The sequence below is a fragment of the Etheostoma cragini genome, chromosome 7, assembly GCF_013103735.1.
Source record: "Etheostoma cragini isolate CJK2018 chromosome 7, CSU_Ecrag_1.0, whole genome shotgun sequence".
In the NCBI taxonomy this organism is placed as follows: domain Eukaryota; kingdom Metazoa; phylum Chordata; class Actinopteri; order Perciformes; family Percidae; genus Etheostoma; species Etheostoma cragini.
The window spans coordinates 7,691,268-7,710,594 of NC_048413.1; the positions used below are offsets into that span (position 1 = coordinate 7,691,268).

The window sequence follows — 19,327 nt, forward strand, 5'->3', positions numbered from 1 at the left end:
ATTTAAGGCTTTTATTTGATAGGGCAACTTAGATATGAAAGGGGAGAGAGAGGGGGAATCAAACATGCAGCTGCTGTGGCGACGACTGAGAGACATGTGGAGCACGCTCCACCGGACAAGAACAGAAGGATCCATGCCAGGCAAACTAATCACATCCTGTTTGTGAGGCGCAGGGAGATAGACAGTTGCTTGTCTTGAGTAGACATGAACTGGGAGTTGTGCCTGGGAGTTAGCTGTTATTTAGTCAACCTTGCTTCTAGATGGAAGAGCCAGGTATTATACGAGAGAAAATGACAGCTCAGTCAGCTGTGCATTAACATGTCATGTCAACCTGCAAAATGCTCATGTTCCTCGTCTGCAAATTTTATAATTTTCACATGCAGGAGAGCTAAAAATAAAAACTATATAAGATGGATTGTGTGTGGCATCATTAAACACAAGAGCTGCAACTATGAGCTTTAAAGTCTCTTAGGTTTGGCAAAATAAAGAATGTTAAATGAAAAGACATTAAAGGGTGGATAAATGCAAAAAATGCTTGCATATTAAGTATGTCCCTGCTGCTTACAAACAAGGTCAATAATAGCCCTAGTTCTAGTTCCCCGCCTTTGACAATGAGACAGGGTTTAATCAGATGAAGGCCTAATGCAGCAGGGCTACAGAGGCACTGCCATGCCTGGAGCTGTCCATCAGATAGAAAAGGGCATGATGGGCTGGGATCCAAACAGGCCCACAGAGAATCCCAGCCTGCTGTTGTTGCTGGCTCCTCATTCTCAAGGACCTTTAGAGATCAAAGACCAACACACAACAAGAGTGAGACAAAGATAGAGAGAGATGGACCAAAGAAAGTGAGTGGGGAAAGCAGGAAGGATGCCATGAATCAGAAGAACCCATGTGGCCTTCAGTGATAACCCAAACACCAGGCCTCCCACTGAGTCCAAAGAACAGTTAAAGGGATTTCCTGGAGAACTTCTGTGAAGCCTTCACTCTGAGTCAGAGCAGCCTCCTCCATCTGGTGCCAGATGTAGTATCTTCCAACCTCAACTCCATCCTAACCTGTTATAGTGTGGAAATGATGTGCTCCTTTGATACTCTAAAAAAGATCCTCTTTCCTCTGAGGAATTGTTGAAGTAGTCTCTCTCCCTGCTTTCACTCTCTCAACAAAAATAAAAGATACATGGTGTTCTTCTGCCGGCCAGCACTGTTGTTTAACCTTAGTGAAATACAAAATGGGACAAGCAGCAGAGCCGAACAAATACTGAGCTGCATGAAGCATTACGAAACAACTTAGAACATCTAAAAATGGACAACAAAAACATAACTGAAAGGGAAGGCATCCCAAATATGAACTCAGCCCAAGCTCAGCCCAGTTAAGATGGATGTAGTCCATCAGACCTATCCACAGGGGATGTGGTGACCGTATGTAGTACATGTATATATGTATATCCAATGTGGTTAGTAACCACAGATTACAAGGGACATCATACAATACAAACCATGTTATCCTTATAATGAAGGCTAATTTCCTTGGGTTTCATGAAAGGCAATGTAAGTAAAAATTATTATTATTATTATTATTATTATTATTATAAAGATGTTCAGATGTGTTGAAACAAATCTTACAATATACTAAGACTGTTGGGATTTTACTATAATGAAACTACATTAAACTATTGATTTGAAAAATAGTCTGCTATTCAAAAAACAAAAAAGCTCTCACACTGTCCATACACATTTCTTTTCTCAACATCTTATGGTTCAACAATGAAGGTTCCCTGACGTTGGGGCAGTAAATATGCTGATCAAACAACTACAATGTTTTGCAAAGCTTGTTGCAAGTTCAAGTCTAGGGCAATACAAAAGAAATTGTATGTGGCCAGTAAAAAATTACTACAGGCAAGTAGAAGATTTATTTTTCACTTGCTTGACCGGGCAAGTGAAACAAAACACTAGCATTAAGCCCTGTATGAGGTCAATAATGAGCTATTTCTGCCATATCACTTAATCACAGGACTCCAAGGGTTAAATAGCCAGGGTTTCAAGAGTCCCATCTGCTGAATCCAGGTGGATTGTCAGGCAGCACACAACCATTCCCACACTTTAACATCTGTTGTGTCTATGTCCCTTAACATGATCTGTATTGTTGTCTCTTTACAGTCTGGTGTTGGGGTATAACACTGTATTCGCTACAAAGGGCTACTTTATCTGAGATACACTGCAGAGCATCAAACTGTGTCTTGCTCTTCTCTCACATTGTTTTTTAAGATGTGATGTCAACCTGAAAAACTTGACTGTAGAGGCGGCTGTCCCAAAGCATTAAGCACACTTGCTGAACAATATAGCACTGGTCATGAACAATACGCTATCCAAAGTAATATGCATAATTCAGAATAGAGTAATTTTATAGCTTACCAGTTGCAGCAGCTGCCTTCTTCTATGCAGCAATCTCTTGACACCCTTCTGACAGACTGTTAAACCAGTTTTTTTTTTTTTTATGGATTCCACAGGGTACAAACGACAAGAGTAAAGCTGGCATTAATTTTGTTTGCAATCTCTTTCTATGCATTTTTTGGTCTTCTCCCGTCAATGTGGTACTAAATGTCCCTTTTATTATATGTTCTCTGATGTACCTCCTCTGTGAGCAGCAGAATTTCCTCCAAGCTGCAATTTGGTTTTCTTTTTATTCCCATTTTGGTCAGTTTTCTATCATTTCTTCTCTATTTAAATGGTGAGAGGCAGTTTGTTGTTAATTTCATGTCTGTTAATTGATGAGGGGCAGCTCAGACATGTTTAATAGCTCCAGCGCCAGTGTAAAAACATGCTATATTGTATAAAAGGACTAAAAAAATATCAGCTTGCAAATATGCTCTTAAAAGTTCCAAGAGGCAACTTAGATTACAGAGTGTATCATGGAAGCGAATATGATAATATAGATCAATGCCATTCAATCCCTTTCATGGCTGGCAGAACAGAGGTATTCACTCATATGAACATCTACTGTATAAGGAACAATATAACAGTTTATTGAAGCATAGGCACACACATCAAATGCAGAACTCATTTTCTTTTATCTAGTAAATAAAGTTAAACTCCATTAGAAAATGGTTCCGCACAGAAACATCCTGACCCAGCAATACGCAGGAAAAGGTAGAAATCTTTCCGTCTGTACCTGAATAGTTTTGCAGCTCAGTGAACACATGAGGGAAAAGTGAACGAGACAGAAGATAAGAGTAAAGGAGGGTGACCAGAGGAAGAGAGAGCTGGGAAGAAATCGAAGACACAAGCTGGGTTCAATTTAGAGGCTTCCCACAGGAGACAGAATGACCTGTATCTGCTACAATAGAGGTCATGCAATTTTGAGTGGATACCCCTGCCTTCAGAGGATGCTGAGGACCCCTGCCTTGATGTGCACATCCAGAGGAAAAAGCAAAGGGTCCGTGTAGCATGCAGGAGCCCATCAATGACCTGACTGGTGGGTTCCTATTACAACTTCTTGACACTTAACAGTAAGCTACAACACTAGCAATCAGAGAAGCTATCAAGCTCACAGGAAGTTCCTATTAAGGCAGCCATCCAGAGAAACTATACCAATACCTTATCATTCTGTCTTTTACTTTCCACAGCCAAATTATGAAAAAAAGCACCGTGAAATATATATAGTAAACTGTAATTGAGTGGAAACTACACTAAGAAGAAACTGTGATCACTCCACACAGACTTAACACATAGACATAAATTATCTGGGGTGTTCCTATTAAAAACATTTTGAAAAAGAAATAGTGCAAAGTTGTCACTGTAAAACTGTGGCTGAATAACTTTGCTATGTCAGCAGCCAGAATAAATTGTGCAGGCCTTTTGCCGTCTAAATCTCAACTGAGTAGTTCAATGAAGAGCAGCTGATATGGATAAAATCTGAACCTTGGGTAAGAAAGATCCCCAAGGGATACCATGCTCCTACTCTGTTCATTGACTCGTTCTCAGCACCTGTTACTGAAGAAACATTGGGTGCATCTAACCCAGAATATAAAACAGAAAAGCAACAACAACAAATGGACAAAGATATAAAAACAAACAAACAAACAAATAGATGGACAACATGACCTTTAATTTCCACTGATTGTCCTAGAGGAGCTAATGAACATTTCTGTAAACATTTGCAATTGGTGGGAGTCATATTAATTACTCCTCACATAGAAAGTCACGCATGGCAAGAAGCTCAAATGAAGATAAACATTTAATCAAGCTTGACCTTGCGTTCGATTAGGTGAATTCTCCGAGCACGGACATCCACAAAAACAACACTGACAGTTCAGGTTTGAGGCGTAATGACAAAAATGTATCAGAACTGGCAATCCTTGGCAATTTGACCAAGGTAGCCTAATACAAGTCCCGAGAATCCATAGAAGGAAGCTTTTATCCAGACAGTGTTTTAATGAGGTCAGGATATCCCAAAAGGATGCTCCAGCTTTAGCAGCAGGAGTTTAAAGCCAAAGTCTTAGGCCTGCGTACACGCCACACAAAATCTAATTTGTTTTGTTTGTAAAAGCTGAGATGGTGTTGAATATAGTGCGAGGAATGAATGCAGGCATAGGCTGCTTACTACAACTACTACTTGAGTAGTTAAGGGAAACTAAACAGCAGTGAGTGAAGCAATTGTTTAGACTGTCATCTAGTTACTACATTATAGTTACTATTAAAACAGGATTAGTTGTGTCAGGATATGTTTGATTCAGCTTAGCATTGTAGAATTGCTTGGCAGTGATTAATCTGAATTTAGCTTAAGGTTCCTATTAACCAGCTGGACTTGTATCATCAGTGGGTGTGATCAGACTGGTGGCAGCGCTTACTACCTCCACTAACCAACTTCCTGGCCTAAACTATGTTGCGAGTCACAGTTGGAGCAAGAAATGAGCTGGAGATACGTGGCGAAAAGGCCCTACATTTAAAGAACGCAAAGTCACATGACATTTTGGACCATTTGCAGATGACATTGGCCGGTGACAGTGTAATGGGGGATGACCATGCACAAAACATTGAACAAAGTGAAGCTTTGTTTTGGTAACAAACCTGCCACGCTTTTTTAATGTCCGACAGAACATTTTAACAGCAGTATACACCGCTCACTCATTTGAATCAGTCCTTACATTAAACATTGCACCCTGGAACAACTTCCTCACAGAGAAAAGCAAAAAAAAAAAAAAAATCACAAGAATCATCAAGCATGCAACCAAAATCACCAGCACCACTCAAACCGAACTCTCAGACCTTTACAGCCAGGCAGTAAAAAAGAAAGGCAGACCTCATTACTAAAAACCATTCACTTCCCCTTCAGCACTCCTTAGCTACTCCCATCAGGCAGACGCTTCAAAGCATCTCTGGCCAAAAAAAAGAACCTACAAGAACGCTTTCATTCCCACTGCAATATCCATTTTGAACAAGACTGTTACAACTTTGTGAAGCTGTTTGAACACAATTGTTGTTGTAGTTGTTTGCTTTTAATGCAATTTTATGTGAGTATTTAATGGGTGTATGTTTTTTATTTGGTCTGTGAGCCCCTAAACAAAGAAAATGGTCTATCATTATGTGCTGCACAACAGCTTTTTGAATCTTTATAATCTTGGGAATATAATCTTTAGTTTCAGAGTGTACCGCTGTACTGAGAAAAGCAGAAACCTGAATGGTTGTTAGCCTACATGTTCATTACATTCAAACAGAGACTGGAGATACAATGGTGAGTTGGAATTTCAATAGTCAAGAATAACCTTTTCAATGGGAAAAATCTCCATTTTATCCTTTTTATAATTTAAATTTAAAATTTTTAGTTAGGATGACTAGAAAAAAGAGTCATTACTGTTTTCAAAGAACTGATAACTAAACCCCCCCTGCCATCATTTTATCCAAGAGTGTGCATTGTTCACACACAAGGATCCAAGATAACACAGAGGCATGGAGCGGGTTAAATTATGTTTTAGTCAGAGATAAGGAGTGAATGATTGCACCACACTGCATCCAATTGTGCTTGTCATTATAGCACCTATCTTATGGTGTTACTGACAGTCTATCAGGTTTATCCGATCTCGCCTTTTAATTTCATTTGTTGTGGTTTTTCATCACTGCTTCCCTGCCTGTTACACGCACTGCCCGGTGAGTCCACTAAATGTTTCTACTGCTCTGTCCCTGAGCGGCGGCATATTGCATGTAGGCATCATGCTGTGCTGCTGCTGGCAGTGGCGTGAGGCAGAGAGGATTATTCCTGACAACAGGGGCATTAAATGTGTAGCAGGCCGGTGGAGGCCTGAGCTGGTGCTCTCCTGTCTGTTTTGGTTCAGCACCGGTTCAGAAGCAGTCCCCTCTAAGCTGAATGGGAGCTCACAGTACTCAGAGCGTTGTGCCGTTCATTAAAGACTGAGGGTGTCACACCAGCTTAGGCCAAGTGTCCTCCCTCAACCAAGGCTTCATGCTGAGCTCCTCTCTGCTTCTGGTTCTTAAGACTGAGTGATTATAGCCACTTCTCCAAAATTGGCAATTTTTCTCTGTTTGTCAATGCTTTTATAATGTCACACATTTGAGTCACTTGTAAAAAGTCAGCAAGGTTTATGTCTGCAAGGGGGCTAAGACTGACGCGTCTAATCCAGCATGTTGCGGCAGAGAAAATGTTGCTTGCTCTTTTCCTCAGGACTCCAGTAGCAAGTCATAAATGCTGTCATTCAAACTCAATGCCCATAAGAACTGCTACAGAAATACATAGCTAAGGGGCAAACTCAAACTGAATAGCAGAAATGTCGAACTTAAATAAAATCAGCTCCTTTCTTTGACTGGTAGTGTCCCAGCGGATCATACACTTCTTTTGAATCCTATAGTTATACACATCCTGAATCAGAGCTCTAATGTCAACCAAAGAGCAGGAAGTCCATCTTTAAAATAGCACTGGTAAAATTGCAATTCTCCAGCACATTTCAAGTCTTGCAACCTTCATGTCAGCGTAACCAAACTTGAGGCTGACTCTGTTTGATCTTGAAAGGGATATAAGCCTAAAGCCGTTCCTGTGTGAGATGTCCTTCTTTAAAAAGATTCTAATCTCAACCGAAATGTCTAGCAAAATAGAGGTCATCGTGCCAAAGCACCGAGCAGACAATAGCACTTGGGTGCAGACCTAAGAGGAATTCTGTAAGGATTTGTTCCTATGTGTCTCACCTGAGACATGGTGGACATCAATGGCTGAAAGAGCAGTGACACAAACAAGGTAAATATAGAATTCCTGAACGTTATTCTATTTTGCAACTCAACAACTATAAAGTGGGCTTGTATCATTTTAACAGATAAGGAATCACAGAAATGTCAGATACTTACCACAACTTTTTTTTCTTCTGATCATGACTTCCTTTTGTCTTTTTTTAATAATACCTTGTTTGTTTCTTAGTAAATTCTCAAGCACTACCAGGTACTTCTCTCCCATTGACAATTTGAAGGCTGATGCCATGTCTGTACGCTGCTCATGATTCAATGAGAGTAACATTCAACCCTCTAAACTCCCATCCCCCCCACTTGAATTTTGATTCGATTGGTTTATCTAATTTTCCAGTAAATGCTTGAAATGTATTCCCGCACACCTTCTTTTCATAAAACTACACAGGGGAATCATGAGAAAGAGATAGAAATGAATAGTTCTACATTGGCTTCACTTCACCCCACCGGTAACACCAAAGCTCCCACTCAGTCTCATTCTAGATTAAAGTTTCCAAGCATCAAATTGTATCCTCAATCATTTCCACCAAAAGTAAACTGAAACAGAATTATCCCAGATTTGAACAAGGTGCAAATAATGTAAAACTGTTAAAAGTGGGTGGTAGGGGAAAGGAACAATAGACACTTTATGATTCATCCGACTTTCAAAGGGTTTTGCAGTCATGTCAGGAATACAAATAATGCCTTCGTGGAGGTCCAGTGGATATGTGAATGTGCAACAATAAAGGATAAATCCATGCTAGCCTGGCTACAAAGAGAGATAGTTGTGGGTGTTAAATTATTTACTATGAAGCCAAGCTTCATAGTAAATAGCTGTTTTGTGAGTGTCCTCTCCAAAACAGTGCAAGTTGTAGTTAAAGAGGAGTCATCCAGATTTACATAATCCATGTGTTTTTTTGTTGATTTTTTAGCAAGTAGTTCCTAGCCCAAATATACACGGGACATAATATCATACACTAGACAGGGTTTTGGGTTGTTTGCCAGAAACAAGAAATCCAAGTTCTTGGTGGACAATTTGCAGCGATAAAACAAAGAAGAAAAAGAAAGATCAGACAGAGCGCTTTTAGGGTGTGTTGTCATTGCCACACACGTTCACAAAATAGCCTGTTTCCACACATTTCTTACTTTTATTACAGCCTATTTTCCTTATAGCAACGACATTGTTTGGGGCTTTTGTTGAAATCCTCCAAAATACGGTTGCTGAGCAGAAAACCAGGGTTAAAGTCCAGTAGGGGGCACTTATTGCCATACAATTGAGCTGATCCCTCCCTCCCTTCCTGCCTGTCTGCTACCAATGAGGCACAAACACTCTGATTTGCATGTTCTGCACAAAAAAAGAACATCCTTGATTTTAGAAAAGGTTGCCTTGCTCTCTTTAACCCTGACAAACACTATTGGCATGCATACCGAAACACCACTGGAACCCTGTTTTTTCCACAGCAGAATCTGGTGCCCAGTAACACAAAGTGGTGCTATTCCTGAAATATGTCTGTTATGATTAAACTTGGTATTAAATGGCAAGACATGCTAACAACTGTAGCCGGCAGCATTTACCCCCAGCAAATGCTTAGACTTACATTTTGAGATCAATTTCAAAGCCATGTTAATTAATTTAGACTGCTAGCAGCACAATGCAGGTCAGACAGGGCAAACAAGTTACAACATCAGCCAATTAGAAACACACAAGCGTTGTACATTTTTTCATAACTAGGGCAGGGCTTATGGGCAAAGATATGATGGATGGAGACTGCAATTGATGTACGGTATGAGAAGATAAACTTGCTGCAGTAATCACCACTGAAATAGTGTCTACTTCTACACATCCACATTTGAACCACAGATGAATAAAAATGTATCTCCATTTTCTAAAATATATGGACTGCACTGTCTAAAATAATATTTAACTGTATGTCAATGACATATTGTCTTTTTGAAAATCCTGTTCCTTAGAAACAAGCGTGCCTGGTGCCTTATCATCTGGTTGTTTTTCAGTCAATTAACTTCCATCACTGCAGATGACTATATTAATATGGTGACAATGTGTTAATCAAAAGCATGGATGGTTGATTTTTGCGTATTGGTTTTAAGATTTGTCATGGTGTGTATTTAGGGCTAATTACTACCAATTATTCTTAGAAAAGAAATACCAGTTCCTCATCTATCAGTAGTGGAAACAAAAGAGATAAACTCGTCAACCTGTCCCCTGAGAAAAAGAGCAGGCTGGCAAACAAGCTCTGAGGCAAATTAAGCATAATACAGTAAGTTCCTGTTAGAGAAATACAGTGGACAACATGTTAGGCCTTGAATATTCGTTGGTCCAAGCAGTAATATAGTGCAAGAGCAAATGAGTGAGTGTGGATTTTAAAGATTGTTTTGGGCTGTATTCCAGATGTTTTGGGGCATTTAGAAAAGTATGACACAAAATACCAAATACCAGATGTGTCTACCACACACCTACAATAGACTGAGATTCAGGGTAAGTAACTAATTCCGCAGCTGACTTTTCCAGAGGCCTCCACATTTCTATATGAAACATATTTTTAAACGTATGTAATACTCTAACATCAAATAAAGCCAAATGTATTTTATGTAAATGATTGAAGTGCTAAAACATTGAGAGAAAGAAAATGAAGAGAACAGCAAAGGGCATCTGGGACATCTTTCTTCAAAGGCAAACATGTTTTCTGATTTCAGTTTCAAAAGAGAAAATGTAGAGAGGTGCATTATCTTTCCTAATGGAATGCAAATATGATATGCGAGACACCTTGAGCTTTCACTTCCCCAAAGGTAAACACAGTTTAAGTAGATATCGAAAGCCCCTCAAAATGCTTCCTAAATACAACAGCAGTGACGTTTTGTGAATAAGACTCAACATGCAATCGACTTTAACCTTCGATTTATGCCGAACAGGGTTTCCTTGCAGAATGAGCATTGGCAAATCCATCCTGCATAAAGTGCAAGATGAGATAGATGTTTAACAACTGTCTCAGTTTAAATATGAAGACAGTGGGAGAGAGGTTTCTTTTGTTTTGTTTTTTATTATATTCAACGAGACGAACATATATATTGATTAAAGGTCAATCTATCCATGCGAAGCCCGATGGCAATGAATTCTCTGTGTTTGGGAAAAAATGGTGATGCAGCTAAAATACTCAAACTCTAAAACCGTTTCACATAAATTATTGCAAAGGGGTTGTGCTAATCTGAAGAGGAAATACCAGAGAATGAACTGAACCTAACATATCTAAATACATGAAATATGTCAGACATGGTAAGAGTGAACCTGTTACCATGTCTAACCTATGCGCGGAGTTGAGAGAAAGTGATATTTTGATGGATGGCACCTAATGGATAGGTGTTATGTTGTTTAGAAGAGAGTTCACATGGCTTACAACTCTGTGTGAAAAAGGCCTAAAAAGAACAACGTGTCAGACAGAAAGGTACCTTTGTAAACGGGTGGATTGAGCAGAGGGTGCTATGATAAGGAGAAGTGGCCTTACCTCATTAGTGTTCCACCGGTGTCTCTCCTTTGGCAGCGAAGTGCATTTTGGTAGACATTCAAGCAGCTTCTTGGGCAGGTATATTTTCAAATGTCCATGTTCATCTAGAACAAGAGCAAGACAAAGCAGAAGACTTAGCACAGGCTTCGTACTTTTTGGACTTGCTCATATCCCTCTTTATCAGTCTATCAGTCTCTCTGCAGCCAAAACGCTGACTGTAAAATAACTATCCCCAACTGAATTAGGAAATTTATTAGAAGAGAGTATTGCATACATTTTATTTTGTGCTCAGCTAAATTATTTTACTGTGAAATGCATTCTATCAGGGGAGTTCACCAGAGATTTTTCACTGTCAACTTGTATAGGCTGTGTCTATTCATTATTTAGACACAATAAACACCCTTGAGTGATTTTAAAGTGTATGGGGATTTGGTATGGGAATCTGTGTGCTGCATGCCAGAATGTGGTATATTATTCAAAGAAATAATTACAATTACCAGGCCCAATGCTTACATCTTAATGGATGTCATTCAATCTATAATTTACATTTCACAACCAGTTCACAACCATTATAAAACAGTAAGGTTTAAAGAGGCCCTCATGCATGGATGCAATCTCATTCCATTGCTGTATTCCTCCTTAAATATGCAGATGGCTTAAATGTGAACAAATTATATTTCTTCGCAGAGACAAAAACATGTTGAATTTATAATATCATGAAAAAAAACATTACAGTCTTGGTTTTTTTTTTTTTTATCAGAACATGAGTAAAAGGGTTATGTGGAAAACAATTTAGTATTTTACATGCAAAATTAGGATATTCTAAGAAGGCATATTGGCGGCATAAGAACAGGTATCCTTCTCTCGGATGTGGTATTATTTGAAATGGGAAAGATTTCTTTACTAAGTTTGTACATTAATGGCTCTTAAAGAGAAACTTATGGCTTAGCGCCATTCAATACGCACACACATACACACATACACACACACAAACAAACACACACACACACACACACACAATCAAATAACAGCATGCCAACACAGGCCTCATTCAATTGGAGAAGTCAAACTGCAAGATCAGTCACTGTGCATGTTTGTCACAACACCTTGTCTCAGTTACAGCACTACATTATTTCTTTTACTTGCATTTTACATGTTCTTTTTGACTAATTAATGTCTAAGTTATATATGTCTATATTGTCCTTACTGCTTCTTTTATGTTTTTTTATTGTCTTATGTCTTTTTAAAATGTATAAAATGTCCATCACAAAAAAGGCTGTTGACGATAAGGCTATGGTTATTTCTTTGGTGGTCCTTGTAAAGATATCAATATATTCTCAAAAGCCATGTTAATTAAATAAAGAGATGTGTCAGACAAAAACAAGCATGCATAAATGAATGTAATATTCAGTTGTTATGTGTGTGGATTTAATGTAAATGCATTCATTAAAGGTAATGCCAAAACTGCATTTATCCACAATGCAGTTCCGTTTGAATGTACAAAGAATAACATGATGTTATATAATGAAGGATCGAATTAAGTGTTTCATGATGTTTGAAAATGTACTGGTATCACTATAAAAGCAAACCCACTGGAATAATACAGTGGAAGAAAACAGCATTCTTTCATACATACATAAAACTGTGGGTTAGGATACTAGGGAATGGGTAAGTAAAGGGAGAGACGGAACATGAGTGCTGACTATGGATCCCTGGGGTGGCTGATATCAGTAGTTGAAAAAAAAAAAAAAAACTGAAAAGTTCAACCGAAGCAAAATACTACTTTAAAGCCAATACAAATAATCCAGCAGTGCACTACTTGATTATGAGGATATGACAAGAGTGCATGTAGCTTGTTGTACACCACAGTATGAACGGAGTGGTACTTGCCAAAAAAAACATATGGAAAATTCATTGGGAATGAACACAGTAGGTCCACAGAGATGGAACTGGCTTGGAGCCTCTGAGTGTAATGTGTAAGGTGGAACATCACTGCTCCCAAGGGAACGCAAAAGCAGATCTGTAGTATTTGCCATTTCCATCTGTACCAATAATTCTACATGTAAACTCTGTTTTATATGAGCGGAACAGGTATCTGTAATCATTCGCTTCGCCCAATTAAGAATCACATACAGCATCTGCTCAAAGTAGCACCGGAGCGGTTTCACTGTCGGAACTGGAAAACACGCTGGAACTGAATGATCAGAGAGGTACCAAAGAAATAAAGTTGTTTGTTTTGTGTAGATGTGTTGTTTTACAGCATCAACTTAGAATAAGCAGGAAGCTGTGTAGCTCTGTTCCAGTGCAACAGATTTCTTTTAATCGTTCACAAAAAAGCTCAAGAATGGCAAGAGCTTTCAATATTGAAGCCCAATCACAAATTGAAAATCTCACTGGATCTACACTCATATACAGCAATGGGCAGTACAAAGTATTGGCCAGCCATCTCCCATCTTACGAAATGTGCTCTGAAGATTTGCTTTTTGCAACTGGCAGACAGCAGTAGCAGCAGATACATACGGCAAGTCTGTCTCTGCACAGATTATACAGGATTGAATGCTGCTCTCTGGGACAGTCTCCAATGAGACTATTGAGACAAAGCTGAATTGAAATATGTCTGAAGTATCTCAGCAGTAGGCTCAATCTGCCTGCAGGTTAAAATACTTGGGATGAAAATATTGAGCATAGAGGATCTTGACAAATGCATTTAAATCTCTCACTTGGTTTTAATCATTTCACAACCTTACGATGACACCGATGACAACATGTTTTTTTGCAAAGTATTGCTTGCTCTACAACTCTCTCTGCCACAGACGGCTGAAGTATGCAGGACACATCTTAGTTCAGTATGCTTTGCACATGAAAAGGTGACACAACTGCAACATGCATTTTACTTTGAAATGCAAGTCTTGTATTTGTCAGTTAACAACACCCCTAAGCAACAGAGCAGCCTATGTACACCCTGCAGCACTAACAACGTGTTGACTGGGTTGCTCTTAATCCCTTAACCTTACATGGGCCCTTCTGAAATCAGGTTACCACCTACCGAAACTAGAGATCGATTACTAATGTGCACATAAACATACTGAATGTGAAAAGACACAACTCTGGAAACTCTCATAAAAGCCCATATGTACATTCCGACGTTGTTTTTCACATAAATTAATAATTTAGATTCTGGATAACGTTGTGTTGTAAACATGCATCTACAAATGATGACATTGATACTGAAGAAAACTTGAAAATGAGAAAACGATTATCAACAAGTTCTGTGTAGGTACCTTTCTAATTCCTAAGCAAATTTCTGGATTCAATGGATCCTAATATCCTCAGAAAGTGTATGTCACAATCTACTGTATACATACATGTGTAACATATCTGTTAGGATTTAAAGGATTTAAATGAGTCAGAGTGACATTACAATTGTTAACGCTAATCGCAACAGTTGTTGACGCTAGAGTTTGGAAATACTTTACAACCTCCATAAGTGCTGTGTCATAAACTCTGCTTTGGCTTCAGCTGATGACCATGTTGATAAGTGGGGCAAATTAACTAGGCAAAATATAGTAAAATAAGTTACTGTTGTTTTCAGAACACCTACATGCACCTGTCCCTTTCACCTACACAGCCTTGCCTGACGACAGTTCCGTCAGTTGTATTGACTGACTTTGAGTTGGCTATTTGATGGTGTTTTTTATTAGCCTTTTATTTAGCTTTTTATATCTAATAGGCTCCCCTTCCCAAGACAATGCTGCAGGACAAGGATCCTAATAATACAGACAAGGCAACCAAGTTCCTTTGTAAGACCAAACTGTGGAATGTTCTTGACCGGCCAAGTCAAGTCCCCTGACATCAATCCAATCCAACTGAGCATGCTGACGACTAGACTGAGGGCAAAAAGGCCCCAAAACAAGTTAAGAAATGAGTATGGCTGCAGCACAGGCCTGGCTGGGCAGCACCAAGGAACATGCCAAGTGTCTGTTGAGGTCTATAGATCATGAATTTTAGACAGGCACTAAGTGCAAAGGATTTGCAACCAAGTTTTTAATATAATCAGTAGTCTATATATCTATTGATCTAAGCAACATTACTGTTTATTAAGATATCTGCCGCCAGGGGTCTCTCAATCATACAACAAAAGTAATTACGTCATTGCAATCAGTTTCTCCTGGTTAGGATTCCTTCAGTGTTCACACGGTGAATGAAATAAACACCAAATAACGCAGTTTCACGTTCAGAACACTGGATGTGTTTTCCGACAGTGGCTCATTGCCATTAACATTAGCTCTGCTTGGGTCTCTTATAACTTAAGATCCAAACGTTCAGTAGGTTTTCATAGGGCGCCAACTTACCCGCAGAGGTCTCCTCTCCAATAAAAAGGGTTTCTCCAATGCTGTTTGGCTCATCAGCAGAGAGCTGCCACTAATGTTTGTTCAGCTTGTTTCTCTGATAACTAATCCAACATCCCATGACTAAAATTCTTCATCAGGTAAAAACTATCAAGATCTAAAAAGTGTATCGTAAAAATGTGGCTTAAACCTGGATAAAAAAGCCTATTTATGAGAGCCTCTGGCAGTCAACCCCAACCGTGGCTAAGTCTCTATCCACTTGTCAATAGAATTATCTGAGGTTCGGTAAAAAAAACTCATGTGGTGAAAGTGTGGTACCATCCAACGGCTGTAAAGCGAATAAAACCTGTGCGTAATGACGTCACATGCTGTTTTGCAGTCAAATTGGTAAATCAAATTGATTTGGGACATTTTAAGGTGTTTCCATTCATTTTTGCACTGAATCGCACAACATTCAAGCAAACACTTGAGAGAAAAAAATTCTAGACAAAATGGATCGTCTACCAACAAATGCTCCATATTGCACAAGTTGTAATAGTGCTTATGTGCCAGCTGATAGCGACTTATCAAGCTATAATAAGAAAACAAAACACTATCAACACATCGCTATGATGATGCACATGCATGTAAATGCCCGACAACAACAGGGGCGGCCTGTGGTGTGGGAACGACAGCGCTCCAAACCGATCTGGGAGATCATGGTTCAGAGCCACTTCACGGAAACCCTTTGGTTGAAACATTTTTGGATGACCAAGACAACATTTGACCTGTTATTTTATTGGCCCGTTCCTTTCCCCAGATGTGGCAAGCTATCGCTGATAAATTATGGCATTTCTTAGATTTTTGCAAACTAAAATAGCCGTTATATTTTGCTTCTAATTTAATTTCAAAAATGATCTTGTCTCCTTGTTCGTCCACTTACATTGGCCTTTGACACTCGCCATGTGTGCAAACAGAGCGGAAATACTGGACGGAAACGAGATAAAACTTCTTCTTCGTTTGAAGACTAAAACTAAAATGTAATTGCAATTCATTATTTATTTGGCAAATAACTTTTCCATCAGCGTTTATCACATAAGCCGTATATCGATTAAGATAAAATCCGATGAGACAGAATTTTTTTCTCAATATGTCTGAAATTCAATCGAATCTTACTGTTTCCATAAGGCATTTTACATTCATTTAATTTGGATAAAAACATGTGGATGGAAACATAGCTACTGAGGCTTGTGCAAAGTGGATGTGCCAACTGCTATCAAATGACATGGACTACGTCCTTGATTAAAATGACAGACTTCTTACCTAGGTCTAGTCATGTTCAGACATTTGTAACAATGTCAAAATTCTACATATTAGTTCTTTAAGCCAACTATTCTGAGATGCTTTCTTGGTGTTTGCAGTACCACCAGAAAAATGGACAAAAAAACTGAGTGTTGCATTTGTTTGAGTTATTTTTGCTTTGACATACTCATAATTTATTTAAAACAGGCTGGTGTGGATGTTAATTTTCCCTGTTAAATTAAACTAAACTAGAAAAAAGCAAAGATGGCAAACCAAAAATCTGTCCAGCCTGTGGACTCATATACAAATGGCCCATATACACTACAGATGCCTTTAAACAGCCTATAGCATTTCCACATCAGATCCTTCAGAAGGCCCCTGTGTTTAAGCTTTTATCTTTCTCAGATATGGATGACTGTATTTCTTTGAAGAACAGGCCAACTACTGTCCTGTTGCTTTGTGCTGTTAAATAAACCACGTGTTTTAAATGGTGCATTTATTTTTTAGATGTTCAGAGTTGGTCTTCTTTAATCGGAGCCTTTGCCTAACTTGAGAGGGGCCTAGTTTTTACACAAGAATGTTTCTTACAGGGCTCTAAAAGCACACAAAGGTGAGCTCAACATAACTGGCGTTGAGTGCTGAGGTTTCTTTTCTACACAATAAAGCTCTCGTAACTATGAAAGGTTTTGTTCTTTTAGCTGCAACTGATCTACAACTCATAATATTTCAGCTGCTGCACGTCTGCTGTTCACTCCACGGGGCATTTCCACAGATGTGAAGGAGGGACTGTGAGCATTCCAACAAAGTATCGCTTACTAATTAAAGATCTGTCCACTATGGCATGAAAATCTACATATACTGTGGTTTGTGCATTAGCTGAAAACAACCAACAGGGGAATAGCTTAGATGCCAGATTTGGAATGGGTTTACAGAAGATATACAAGCCCATCCTTACCAAATTGCCTGATTTGATCAGTGCATAAACAACAAATTACACACAGAAATTTGGCTTTGAAAATGTAAATTTATCTTTCATTTCTTAACCAGGAGTTGATCAAAGCCTGAAAGGTACTCCACTTCTTTGCATTTCCTGTGGACTCCCCTGTAAGGTTTAATATTTATATTGGAGTTGAAAAAGAAAGCTTAATGACTGCTTGTACATTAGCCAAGAAAGGGATACACAGAAAACTACTATTTGGTTGTAAAACACTAAAGTGCAAGACAGGCTGATACCAGAGCTTGTTACATGAGAGGATATGCTGAGCTGAGCTGGCACACTGGAGCCAATTACATTCTAGATCTTGATGAGCGAGCTCACATATAAGCCTAAACAGGGAGAGGAGCTCTGTTCAATGCAGAGGCTACAGGTCTGCAACTGTCATGTTGCCCTCACTGGCCATTTGTGTGCTGAACAGAGACAGCCTGTGTCCCTTCATAATTCACATCACCCTGTGTCAAATGAGTATAAAGATATATATTTCTGTGTGTTGATGTTCGGATTATCACTGATCCTGGCTGCTAAGTAAACACTTGGGCCAAATTTAAGCGTATCTGTCATGCTAGCTTGCCCCAGCCCCACCCTAGAGACGAGAGCGAGGGTCATGAGACTGGAAAGGCTGACAAAAACAAATCTTTAATCAATATCCAAGCCCTGGACGCAAAACCCTCTCTCTTCCGTCTCTGTCTCAGAGCGCTCTGGGAGTGACAGTTTTTCTTTTTAATCTGTGCCCACATTGTGGAGAAATTGCAAGCTAATGTTTTGGCTATAGATCATTCAGTAAATCGCTGCTGGCGGCGCATATCCAAAGTAACAGTTTGAATGCAAACATTTTCCACAACAGTTCAGTGGCTAATATGGCTTAAGGATGTGAAGATCAGTGTAACAGTATCCGCTCTTTGTGTAGCTATACCTGTTACAAGAGCGAGGTGAATCACAGAAGAACAAGCGGTCCTGTGCATAAACATTTGGCTCTCATCTCTGTCCAGTAAGAAGTGCTGTGAAACTGAATTAGGCCTATAGCAACGTCTGTTTTCATTAGGTTGGATGATTGCCATCCACTGGGCTGGACCAAAAACGCCCCTAAGAGTTTTGCTCCAAAGTTTGCCCATTCAGCCAAATGAGCTTAGCTCAGACATATTTCATCAGCTGGGGTGAGACATTTTAGCAGAAACAAAAACATACTCATACTTCTTCATCTGTTGCACATAAACGGTAGCCAAGCAACAAGTTGTCAATGGCAGTGAATGCTACTCTATTTAGATAACAAAAAATATTTCCTTTCCTCATCCCCACCATCTTTTCGGCAATGGGACCTCAGGATATTTGCCAACATTGAGTCCTTTTGAGATAAAATAAGATGTGTTTCAAACCGTTTCACCTGCTGATGCACCCTCGTTTATTTCACCCTCTGCATCTAACAGACTAAAGGTTCTTTTCCCAAAGCTTACTTTTAAAGAAGAACCGACATTTTCATCACTTAATCCCTGTATTATATAGACAGAATTACACTCACACACTTACGTAGTGGACAAAAACAGTTTCTATAGCATGCATTCAGTAAAATTCATAGATATGGCAAGTAATTACGAGTATCGAAATTCATGCCGTGCACATTTGGAGTGAGTGGGATGTGACATGCACTAAGTATAATGACTAGATCTATAGGAGACAAGATGTCAAACCATTACATAACAGAGTGGACATGAAGCTCAGACCAAAGGCAAAGGTGCAGTGACAGGTTGTCATGGTGAAAGCAGTAAGACAAGGATGGCAGGCGAACAAAAACAAAATCGAGACAAAAGAAAAAGGTTGTGGTCAGATGTGAAGCAGTGATGAACTCAGACGGACAAGGTTCAGTGTTGAACTGATGACATGCTGTCAATTAAAAGTGATCAATCTGGATGTGAGGTGTGAAAGAAGGAGGAAAGTTAAAGGGGGTGGGAGGGTGGGGGGGG

The 19,327-nt window shown here is 39.3% G+C and overlaps 1 protein-coding gene across 10 annotated transcripts in view; it reads right to left on the minus strand.

The window, feature by feature from the left end:
- camta1a (calmodulin binding transcription activator 1a) overlaps positions 1-19,327 on the minus strand; it is a 282,833-nt gene that overhangs the window by 255,954 nt on the left and 7,552 nt on the right. For 9 of the 10 annotated variants that reach the window (XM_034876192.1, XM_034876194.1, XM_034876189.1 and 6 more), the window contains one exon: positions 10,743-10,846. In XM_034876192.1, the coding sequence (XP_034732083.1) occupies positions 10,743-10,846 (104 nt within the window). Of the gene's footprint in view, positions 1-10,742; positions 10,847-19,327 lie in introns of those variants that run through there. The other variant, XM_034876193.1, reaches the window with a different exon arrangement.